Source organism: Muscardinus avellanarius (genome assembly GCF_963383645.1).
Source record: "Muscardinus avellanarius genome assembly, chromosome: 6".
NCBI classification, from domain to species: domain Eukaryota; kingdom Metazoa; phylum Chordata; class Mammalia; order Rodentia; family Gliridae; genus Muscardinus; species Muscardinus avellanarius.
In genome coordinates, this window is record NC_137791.1 from 63,138,020 (window position 1) to 63,150,875 (window position 12,856).

Sequence of the window (12,856 nt, forward strand, 5' to 3'; positions counted from 1 at the left end):
TAAAATAGGTCTGGGAGTATAGCCCAGAGGTAGAAAGCCCCTGGGTTTCACCCCCAGTACCACCAAAAAAAAAAAAAAAGGGCCTTAGTAAGTAATAGCTGAGGCTGTCTTTGAACCATGATCCTCCTGTTTCAGCCTCCTTTATGCTGGGATTACAAGCGTGTGCCACCACACCCAGCTGGGGTTGTGATCTTGCTCTACAACTTATGAGCCATGCAGCAAACAAGCTTATTCCTCTGGGTGCCTTATATTGTCTTTATTCCTGTAGAAATAGAAGGAATGCCTACAAATAAGGTGGTTTTGAGACTTAGGGACATTAATTTTAAGACACTTTTTAAAAAATCATGTCTGTGATAAAATCAGCACTTAAGAGATGCTGGCTGTTATGAAATTCAAGGATTCTGAAATTCCTTCTGTTTACTGTATTGATGAATGCCACAGGCTTCTTGCTTCTTTGCTCAGTCCAAATGGGGCACGAATTTACTCGTGGTCGATCTCAGTAAAGATGGGGAAGGATAGAGTGAAATACTGCAGATTCTTATCTGCAGTGATTCTTTCCCTTTTAGGGACTAAATTTCTTTAAGTCCCTAGTGACGGCGCTCTTGAAAAGAATCTGATATGGATCGATGCTTCTTGTGCAATCGAACACTTTATTCTGGACACAAGATTTTTTATATATTCCCCTCTCCCAGTGAATTTCTAGTAAAAAAGTGCAAATAACCCAAAGTAAAAAAGAGAGATACACATGCAAATCACCAACCCTGGACAAGACAAAGGTAAAGGCCTGGGATATCACAGGTCTTTGTGATTGAGATTAGTCCCATTATCTCAGGTGGGTCTTGTGCTTCGACCCAGCCCCCTTTGGCCTTGCAGCTGCAGAGGCTTTTATTTGGCTAATTCCAGAGGAATAAAAGTCACACCCAAAATCACTTGAAGAGTCCGGTTTGTTTTTAAGAGTTTTCTTTAACCCTTTCGGAACTTTCATTCCTAGGGCTTAGTCCAATGTCCTTCTTTATCTATAATGGGGGGACGAAGTCCGAGATTCCAACTTTCATATAGTTATCATAGGGAAAATCCGTGTTCCTTTATGATGATTTAGAGAATTTCGATGAATGTCTGCTGGGTTTTGTCTGCAATACAATCTGCTGTCTGAAAACGTAAACAAACTCATGACACAGTTTAGCAGGTAAACACCAAGAAATAACACGAAGTCTTTAGATTTAGTTGTCAGATATATTTCTCTAGCAGCTGAGCATTTTTCCTCAAACGATAGGCTTATTAGAAGCCTATTCCTCTTTTAATAATCCATATTCCTATCACTAACCCTCTGCAACTTCCTTTTCTTTTCTGATTACCCTAATTCTCTCTTTCCCATTCGGGACAATCTTAGGATAAACTCTTCTTCATACAAAAATACTTTCTTATTCTCACCATATTTTCTTTCTTTCACCTTTACACATCTATTTTATCTGTCCTTTGTTTTGACATAGCTATTTTTAACCAGGTGGTGTCACTATAACTCCAGGCATCGCTATTACTAGGTGCAAAGGCCAAGATTCCAAAGATAAGGGTGGAGTTCTGCATTCGTAATTATTGACTGGAATGCTGCCATTGCATCTAACTGGTTTTTACCATTTTGAACAAAGCTGAAAGTTTACCGGAAAGTTTATTTTTCACGGACTCAGTTTCTCTCACAGTCCTGATCTTTCACCACCGGAGCAATTTCATGTGGAGAGTTAAAAGAATCATTACTAAAAGAATAATAGTTATGAAAGAATATCTAAAAGTGGAGAGTACTTTCGGCCAATGACCACACCTTCTCTCAGGGCTTATTTCTCACGTTGAGAATCGCCTATGGACTGCATGAATAGGAATGCAGATGCCGAGAGGGCAAAGTCTTGGCAGATGAACACCTCTATTTAGGTTCTAATATCAGAAGTAGTGATGTTGTGTCGAAGCATATCTTATTTTGTTTTAAAAAGACCAAGAGAGTTTGTACAGTAGAGCCAGACCTATGATCCCAGGTTGTTGGGAGGCTAAGATGGGAGAATCCTTGAAGCCTAAGAGTTTGAGGCCAGCCTAGGCAACATACTGAGACCTCAGTTGGATGGATGGATGGATGGATGGATGGATAAGAAACATTGTAAACACTTTTTATTCTACTACAGGAACATGAATTTTGTTGTTTATTTCTAGGAAGGGCACTGTTCCTCTTAACCTATGCCTTTGGTTGTTACCATTTCCTGTTTGGAGTCAGGATTAATAATGTACCCTTTAGCTGGCCATGGTGGTGCACACCTGTAATCTCTGTACTTGGGAGGCTGATGCAGGAGGATCACCTGTTTGAGGCCAGCCTCAGCCATTTAGGTAGGCCCTCAACAACCCTGTTTCAAAATAAAAAAATAAAAAGGGCCGGAGGTGTAGCTCAGAGGTACAGTGCCCCCAGGTTCAACCCCCAGTCCCATAAAACAAAAACAAAAACAAAAAAATAAAAAGAACCTGAATGAGCCCTCAGGTGTGCCTGAGTGTGTCCCTGAGTGTGGGTCTTGCTTCCACCACATAATTGATACCACCTAGGGCACATCCTCACTCCTCTGTCCCTTCTGGTAAGTAGGGCACACTAGAGTGGCTCCCCTCCTGGTGTTTCTTCATTAGAATTCAATGAGCAAGGCCACCTGAAATATTTAGATCTGTGACTGGTGTACGTAGTAAACACTCCATGAAAGTTGTCTGTCACCATTCTGATTTTTCTCTCACTTTCTAAGACTCCAGTTTTCTCTTTGCTCTCATTATTCTCTCTTCAGATATTATTATGTTCATGAGTTAGTGGCATGTGTGTGGTTATGGAACAGAAATGGGCCTGGCTAACTTCAGCTCCACTACACTGTAGTGGGAAGTTATGGAGCAGCTCACCAAGTGGAAGGGGCAGCTACAGAGGGGCCAGCATCCAGGCAGCTGAAGGAAAGCTCAGCTCCTGTCATGCAGATGGTGAGAGTTACTGACTGATAGGGCGCAGTACTACGCCCTTGTGATCCCTGCTGCCGGGGAGGCTGAGGCGGGAGGGTCAGAAGTTTGAGACCAGCCTCGGCAACTCAGTGAGATCCTGCCTCAAAATGCAAAAGGAAAGGGCTTGGGTATAGCTCAGTGGTAAAATGCCCTCTCTCTCTCTCTCTCTCTCTCTCTCTCTCTCTCTCTCTCTCTCACACACACACACACACACACCCCCCACACACAGCTCTCAACTGTTCATTACCTTTTTTCAGGTGATCATTTGAGGGGTCATCATCATTAGCCCACAAATCAAATGTTGCCTTCTTAAAAAGCAGCTTGTAGTCTACAGCTTCACTACAGGAGCGGTAGAGTAGCTTTCCATTGCGTTAAGAAGAAATCAGAATAACAGATCGTAGGAGAAGGGGGCGAGGGGGAAGACATAGTCACCGGCGTGCCCTGCACTGTTCTTGCTCCTCTGTGGAGAGCAACTGCACACTTAGTGGCACACAGAGGTAAGTGACATGTGAGTTGGAATGAGATTCAGACCAGCAGTGTGGCTCCAGTCCATGTTCCCTACCACTAACCTGCTGTGCTGGATTGTCTTGGTAAGAAGATAAAGTGAAAGTAACATAACAGTTGTTTTAACCTCAGAGTTGGCTGTGAATCTCTCCCCTTCTCTACTCTCCCCTTCCCCTCTTTTCCCCCTCCAACTCTTTCTGCTCATGTCCTTGTCCAGGGATTGAACTAAGAGCTTGCACATCCTGGCAAGTGCTCTACCACTGAACTACATTCTCAGCCCTGTCAGCTACAGTTGTATGCGTGCAGTGTGTGTGTGTGTGTGTGTGTGTGTGTGTGTGTGTGTGTGTGTGTCTCACTGGAGATTATCAAGGGCATTCTACCTCCAAGCTACACCTCCAGCCCTATTTTTAATTTTGAAACAGGGTCTTAACTAAGTTAGGAAGGGTCTGGCTAAGTTGCTTAGGCTAGCCACGAACCTGCAATCCTCCTGTCTCAGTCTTCCAAGTACTGGGCTTCCAGGCATGCACCACCACACAGCCTGTCCACTATTTTTAACACTATACTTGAGAGACTTTCTTTCTTTCTTTCTTTCTTTCTTTCTTTCTTTCTTTCTTTCTTTCTCTTTCCTCCTTCTCCTCCTTCTCCTCCTCCTCCTCCTCTTCCTCTTCTTCCTCTTCTTCCTCCTCCTCTTCCTCTCCTTCTCCTCCTCCTCCTCCTCCTCCTCCTCCTCCTCCTCCTCCTCCTCCTCCTCCTCCTCCTTCTTCTTCTTCTTCTTCTTCTTCTTCTTCTTCTTCTTTTTCTGGTACCAGGGTCTGAACTCAAGGGCATTCTACCTCTGAGCTACACCCCCAGCCCTAAAGTACTAGGATTATAAGCATGCACCACCATGCCCAGCTGAGAGACTATTTTCAAAGTTTCATTATTACTAGTTGTTTTATTGACTGCTTGCTCACTGGAGAGACCAAGTTGAAAGGTTCTGTGTATTCAGTTGAAGGAGGTTGATGTTTAAAACCCACTAGAAAAAATAATTACCTATTACAAATTTGGCTTAACCCCCCCGCCCCGTATTTTTCTATAAAATGAATGGTTCTTGCTTTTACTGCTGTTCTATCATACCTAATACCGTGACTTATCTAATACTAGTTGATGCTAAATTTATATAGTAAATTCATATTTGCTGAGTTTTTACTAGGGAGACCTGGTTTTCCTAAACTATCCATTAAAAGATACAAATCAGTGTACATGTATATGCACACAAGTTTTTTACTCCAATATGATGTATGAATATAATGCAACAATAAAAAATTTTAAAAAAGAAAAATAAAATAAAAAATAAAATAAAATACAGCAAAAAACTGATTAACTAAAAAATAAATAAATAAAAGATACAATTAGCTGGGCGTGGTGATGCACCCTTGTAATCCCTGCATTTGGGAGGCTGAGACAGGAGGATTGCACAGGTTCGAAGCCAGCCTCTGCTACTTAGTGAGGCTCTCAGCAACTTAGTGAGACCCTGTTTCCAAATAAAATATAAAATAGGTCTGGGAGTGTAGCCTGGAAGGAGAAAGCCCCTGGTTTCTACCCCAGTACACCAAAAACTAACTAAATAAATAAAAGTAAAAGATACAAATCTATCCCTAGAAATCTGCCTAATTCTGTAGATTACAAAGTTCAAAATCAAATTAAGATCACAAAAATCCTACTCAAAGTGAAGACTGTAGAATCAACTTGAGTATAAATATCTTGTGTCACATAGAGCACTTGTTACAATGTCAGTTTATGCAACATGCACTCTAACCTTAATACAACCTAAATTAAAAATGGTAGCACGAACCCGGAGCAATGTGAAACTACCTTTCCTGGAGTTTTATCAAGCTATTCAACTCTCTGTTCTTTGATTCTTCAGCTCCAGAATAGAGGCAGTGTTTCTTTGCTTAGGATATCATAATGACCAAGTGATCGTCACTTAATAATCTTCGCATCTGGGTTTGTTGCAGTATTCATTCTCAAAAAGCCGACGTTTCCCCCAGTTCTGCTGCCACTGTCCCTAAACAAAATTGCATTTTACCGTCTTTTTCTCTAGTATTGCAATACTTGGGTACATAGCATTTATATAAGGCACATGCTTAAGAAATTCCTCTTCTTTGAGACACACATTTCTATTAAAATATGGTTTTTTTTTTCATTGTGGCAGCAACTCAACTCAATTGAATATAAGTTGCATTTTTTTGTTTATAATATGTAGAGTTTTGTCAAAGAATTAAATATGGTGCCTACCTACAATGTTGATGTTTCAGAGATAATGGCATTTTGTACCTCAATTAGAATCGAGTTGATTTTATGTGTCAACAAATGACTAATCGTAATGATTAAAGATACAATCAAATCAGAGAAAGTATTCATTCCACATTTATTCTTCTGGCACTTGAAATTAGGCTACCTTAAAATGACATCTAGATCAATTTTAGCTATAGAAACATTGTTTCAGGATCTGCATGGGGATCCAGCCATTCTTATTTGGTGCTATTGGGCATGAACCTGAGAGTATCCTACTAATGAGCTATGCCCCCAACCCAATTTTAATTTTTATTTGGAAACAGGGTCTCACTAAGTTGCTGAGAGTCTTGCTAAGTTGCTGAGGCTGGTCTTGAACCCGTGATCCTCCTGTCTCCACCTCCCAACTACTGGGGTTACAGGCATGCACCACCACGCCCGCCCTCCAGTGTTATTATAAATGTTTTATTTGCCTGTTCACCAGGTACTTCTGAGTCACACCCCTTGGTTACTATAGTAATATGTCTTGGATACTGCCGTGTATTGCCCGCTCTCTTAGCTACCCTTAAGTTGTGGTTTTAGGTATCTCATTACTTTCACTCCTTTAACTTTTAGATCAGTGTGTACTAAATCGTGATACTAAGCAGCGTGTGAGAGACATTAGAGATTTTAATTTAAGTAGACATAAAAATAAGACCGTGACTGCTCATCTCCACTGGCACACATCTCAATTCTGGTGTTTCTGTTATAGCCATGCAGTGCCCCGTGGTCAATGTGACTGACTGCTCTTTTTTCTTCTGCCCTTTTAAGCAAAGTAAAGCAGCGGTTCGGCTGAAAGAAGACATGAAAAAGATCGCGGTCACGCCACTGAGTGGACAGAAGGCCTCCTCCTATAAGAAGTTATTTGGAGTCAGCCTCCAGGAGCTTCAGCGGCAGGGCCTCAGCGACAGCGGCGTCCCGGCCGTGGTGCAGAGCATCGTGGAGTACCTCACGCAGCATGGTGGGTCTTTCTCACACAGCATGGTGGGTCTGGGCAGGTGCTAGATATGCTAGATTTTGCGGTTTCTTGCATGAAGGGAGTGTTTCCTGGTGAATTATTTCATAATGTGTGGTTGAAATGTTCTCTGAAGCACTTTTATCAGGATGGCATAATATACTTGTCCCTTTAGAAGGGACGTTGCTGGGATGGAGATGAAGCTCAGTGGTAGAGCACTGGCCTACCTGGAGCAGAGCCCAGGACCACACACACGAAAGGGGGCGCTGTTGCTTAGCATTATTTAGACAGTACTGATTTAATTAACCATAGAGCCATAACATTAATTATTGAGATTTCTGGTTTGGAATGTTTCCTAATTTGAAGTGCTAAGAAACACTTAAAATAACCCATTGTTCTAGTACTAATAGTGGGTTCTCATGGTTAATTAAGTTCCAATTGATAGTACTATTTAAGGTAATCAAAGCCTTTTTGGTTAATCTGTTCAGCGAAGGTCAATCATGAATGTAAAAGATACCTTGATTCTCCATATGCTCAGTAGGTATACTACGAAAGTATGGATGCTCTCTGGGAGTCATTTATTTTTGGAGTGATAAAATTAAGTATGTAGAGCATTTGGAGAATAATATAGTACATTGCACAATAGAAAGACAAATGTATTTCTTAGGGTTTTCTTTTTTATTTTTGTGGTGCTAGGGATCAAACCCAGGGCCTTGTGCATGTGAGGCAAGAATTCTACTACTAAGTTACACGCCAGCCTTAAAATGATATTTTGATTTTGACATAATTAAAGCTGTCTTCCCCAACATTCATTGGGGAAGACAATCATTTTACATTCTTATTATTTTTAGTTTTTTTTTTGTTATTAGAGATTGAACCCAGGGACATGCTACCTCTGAGCTACATCTCTAGCCTTATTTTTCATTTTGAAACAGGGTCTCCCTAAATGGCTGAGGCCTCACTAAGTTGCTGGGGCTGGCCTCAAACCTGCAGTCTTCTTATCTCAGCCTCATAATTACTGGGATTACATGTGTAAAGTAATCATGCCCATGGTTTATTTTACACTTTTAATTTAAAAAATATACACAGCCAGCCTTGGATCAAAAATTTTTGAAAATGAAGTTGCTGAACATGTACAGAATTTTTTTCTTGTCATTATTTCCCAAACAATATAGTACAACTGTTTATATTCATTTCTGTACTATAAGTAGTCTAGAGATGATTTAAAGTATATGAGAGGCTGTGTGTGCATTGAATGCAAATGCAACACCATTTTACATAAGATGCTTGATTATCTGTGGCTTTGGTGTCCATAGGGGCCTGGAACAAATACCTCTGAGTACCAAGGGCTGACTGTATATATATTTTCAAATAGTCAGTAAACTCATGTGGTTGAAAATATATGAACATACACTATGAAAAGTCCAAACCCTGTCTTCTGACCTTAATTTCCCCTCCCTAGAACAATATTATTATAGTTTCTGGTAACATCTTAAAAATAATATTTCATGCATTTTATCTTTAATACATATATAGCACAACACACTTTTTAAAAACAATTACTTTGTTTTTTCACCTTGAATAGAGAACTTACTCATTTTTATTTCTTTTATTTTCTCCTGCACACAGTTCACTTTTTTTTTTTTTTTTAGCACAGTCCCATATTGATGGGCATTGGAGTGTTTCTAGTTTTTTGCTTAATAAAAGCTGATTCTATGATTAACCTTGTGTCATTTCAAGTATGTATGTTTGTAGAGTAACTTCTTGGTGGACTGTTGGGTCAAAGAATATGTGCATTTGTAATGGGCTCTATAAAAGACGGACTGATTCACATTCACACAGTGTATGAGAACTATGGCAAAATTTAAATTAGGTATTGCTTTTCATTTCTTGCCTCCTTAGCATACTCTTGTACTTTAGCAGAGTGCACTTAGGCAATGCAAATTAAATGTTTTAGTAGTTTAAATTAGTCACTCTTGATTAGGGATGTGAAACAGAATTACTAGTGATGTCTTTTCAAAATACACATGCATTAACAACACCCCAGATTTACTGAATTGAAATCGTAGCCAGGCATGCTGGGGCAGAGTCCCTCACCTACATTTTCAAAGACTATGGAGTCCATCTCTATGGAAACAACCAGAAGCCCTTCATTGAGCTATCATGCCAAAGAACATGTGTAAGTTTGAAGAATACTATGAATTTTGACAAGATACTCCAACTTATTCTATTTAATTATTTTGTAGTTTTTTTTCAAGTGAACAGTATTTATTGTGTGCCTGCAATATAGTAAGCCCTCGTCAAGTATGAGCATACAAGAGTGATCAGTCATATAGTTGAATCATTGGTAAATATTTCAGTCATCTATTTTTTTTCATGTAAATACAGACAATTAAAAACTTGATAAGAAGAAAAATTCCTATTAAGAAGGAATTTTAGGCTGGGTGTTGTGGTGTACACTTGTAATCCCAGCATTTGGGAGGCTGAAATAGGAGGATCCCAGTTCATGGACAGCCTCAGCTACTTAATGAGGCCCTTTGCAACTCACTGAGACCCTGTTTCAAAATTAGGGGCCAGGATGTAGTTCAGTGGCAAAGCTCCTGCTTTGCAGGTGTGGTGCTCTGGGTTCAATCCTCGGTTCCAAAAAAAAAAAAAAAAAAAAATTAACCCTTTAAAAATATAAGCTAAGAAAAAACAAACAACAACAACAACAACAAACACCTTTAAGACAAAATAAAGAATTAAAAAAATAGTACTGGGGGTTTAGCTCAAAGCTAGAATGCCCCTGGGTTCCATTCCCAGTACAAAAAAAAAAAAAAAAAAAAAAAAAAAGAAGAAGAAGAAGAAGAGGTAGAAGGAATTTTAGGACAGGTAGTAAATAAAAGCCTGTATCAAGGCTTTAAAACAAACTTTGGATATTGAACATTTTTAAAAATATAATTTAAAAGCTGGATGTGGTGGCACATGCCTCCAATCTCAGTACTTAAGAGGTTGAGGCAGGGGGATTGCAGCTTTGAAACCAGCCTCAGACACTTAGGGAGGCCCTCAGCAACCTAGATAGACAGTTTCAAAACAAAAAATAAAAAAGGACTAGGGGTTTAGTTTGGAGGTAGAATGTTCCTGGGTTCAATCCCCAGGAAAACATAAACATACATTTCCCTCTCTCTCTCTCTCTCCCCCTCCCTCCCCCCTCTCTTTTTCCCTTCCCTCTCTCCATCCCTCCCTCATAAGAGAGAGAATGCTTATATGTTATATATAACTTATAATCATACCATCTTACGTATTTTTTTATTTTTATTTTTATTTGTGGGTCTGGGGATGGAACTCAGGGGCATTTGACCTCTGAGCTACACCCCCTGCCCTATTTTTTATTCTTTATTTAGAAACCGGGTCTCACTGAGTTGCAAGAGGGCCTCACTAAGTAGCTGAGGCTGTCTGCGAACCGTGATCCTCCAGGTCTCAGCCTCCCGAATGCTGGGATTACAAGCGTTGCACCACCACGCCCGCCTTTTTATGTATTTTAAAACAACTAATCTTGCTGAGAGTGTTAATTGGTTCCTTCTCTTTATTTAGCATGAAAGTACTATATTACTGTCATTTGGAATAGTGTAGGACTGTCCAGTCACCACCAGGTGTCAGAATGTACTTACAAATTGTCACACTACTTCCTGGGCCAAAGTGTGCCATTAGGCAATTTTTTTTTCAAATGATACATCTGTGCCACTACACATACTCCAGCTGAAAATGAGATCGATATTTTCATATGTAATTGTTATTTAATTCCTAAACCACTTAATAGTGGTTTACACCTTAATAGATGCTTTGTAATGTTTAATCCATATCCTCTGAAATCAAATGAAACAGGATTTCTAAAACATGTAGGACTAACTCTACTTCGTGAAGCTATCTAAACATCTTCTAAATGATTTTGTTATAGTTATGGCTTCCTCAAATTTTAGAGTAGGAATATCTAAAGATTATATAGTCTTATACATTTTATATGCATAGTATGCTTATTATACGTCTAATAAGGGCTTCTAAAAACTATATGGATTCTGTTTACCAGATTGTGAAATATCAGTGTCCAGGAGATTTCCCTGCTTGAAACCACTAAGTGCTATGAGTGTTGTTTTGAGTGAGAGAGTCCCTGAGGAGAGAAGGGGGTTCATGTGAGTGGAACAGAGACAGGAAAAATGGCCCCAAACCTTTAACAGCCCGAATAGCTCTCCACTCCACAAGAATGGTCCCATGGGAACAGGAGCCTTGAAGACCACAGACAGTCCTTGGAGATGGGTAGCTATTTTAGAGTTGTTTTCATTTGAGGGAAGGTTAACAAAACAAAACAAAATATCACTGGAGGACAGATTCTAAGGTCAAAGCTAGAAATATATAAAAAGCAAATCTAAAGGTCATTCGCCTTGCCAAGAAACAAAAAGCAGAGTCAGGCTTGGAGCCGAGTCAATGCAGGGTGGGACACTGAATTCTAGATTTTCAGGATTGGCTTTAACCAACAGTAGGATGTTCCATTCTTATGTGTTAGCTGCTCCATGCCAGAGTATGTTTTTAACAGCGAACCTTGGGGGAGGCTTTGAATGACTATGCTGAAACCTTCCCATAATCTTGCTATTCTACAGAATTTAAAACACTGGAATATCATATCGGTTATCTATTGCAGCATAACAAAATACTTCATAATATAGATAAAACAACAGTATATGTTATCTCAGGGTTTCTGTGGGTCAGGAAGATGGGCAGAGGTTAGCTGTGTCCTCTGCTTGTGGTCCCTTGCACAGCTTTGATGATGTATCTGCCAAGGCTGTAGTTATATCAAGACTGGATAGGGGAAGGTTCCCTTCCAGACTCCGTCACATTGTGATTGGCAAGATTCAGTTGCTTGTGGCCTGTGGATCTTCACATAGGGCAACAAACTAAAGAACGGCTGCTTCATCAGTGAGCAAGCTGAGGGTAGGGAAAGGAAGAGAGAGGTGGAGTCTGCTATAACCTAATCTCAGATGTGACATAACATCATATTTGTTGGAAGCCAGACACTAGGTCCAACCCATACTCAAGTGGAGGCGATTACATTCGGGTGTAGTACCCAGAGATAGGGGGTCCTAGTAACTATGTCAGAAGCTGCCCACCAACTGCATATACTGACTGCTGTGCCTTCTTTATTATATACTTTTATTGGTGCATTAGAGTCTCACATCACTAGATGGTATCCTGGCCATACTGGTTGTGGGGAGGAAATATATAAAATATATATAACATATATGAAATATAAGTATATATGCAATATAAATAATAACACATATGTTTAAAATATATATAAATACGTACACACATGCACATATATATATGTATGTATGCATGTATATATTTCCCCCTATAACCAATAGAATGGGCCATATTTCCCAGTCTGGCCTTGAACTCCTGGGTTCAAGCAATCTTTCTAATTCAGCCTCCTGAGTAGCTGGGACTATAGGCAGGTACTACTTGTCTGTCTGTCTCTCTCTCTTTACATACATATATACATATATATTTATAGCTTATACATCTTTATGGGATACATTATGATAATTTGGTATGTTTATATAATATATAATAATCAAATCAGGGTAATACATATTTTATCTCTTCAGACATTCATCATTTTTATATGTTGGGAAGAATTTCTAGAAGCCATTTTGATATATGTGAGATATATGACATTTATCATATATTGTCTTGATCAATAATTACCCTTGACCAATAGTTACCCGATTGTGCTAAAGAAAAACCAGAACTAGTTCTTCCCTGCTGCATTTTGATGCCCTTATTAACTTCTTTCCATTCCCTTGCCCTCTGCCCTTCCCAGTCTCTAGTGAATACTCTTCCATTCTATTTTCTATGAGATTGACTATTTAGTTTCCACAAATGAGTGAGAATATGTGATAGCTGTCTTTCTGTGTCAGGCTTAATTATTTCAATGTAACCACCTCCAGGTCCATTCATGCTGCTGCCAGTGACAGGATTATACTCTTTTTATGGCTCAATATTTCTGTTTGTGTGTCTTTTGTATTTCCTTTTTCCATTTAT

At 39.5% G+C, this 12,856-nt stretch overlaps 1 protein-coding gene across 1 annotated transcript in view; it reads left to right on the plus strand.

Annotated features, from left to right (window-relative positions):
• FAM13A (family with sequence similarity 13 member A) overlaps positions 1-12,856 on the plus strand; it is a gene marked incomplete at both ends in the record, with an annotated part of 316,801 nt that overhangs the window by 21,536 nt on the left and 282,409 nt on the right. Inside the window, one exon of the mRNA XM_080697200.1 lies at positions 6,595-6,784. Within this exon, the coding sequence (XP_080553326.1) occupies positions 6,595-6,784 (190 nt within the window). The remainder of the gene's footprint in view (positions 1-6,594; positions 6,785-12,856) is intronic.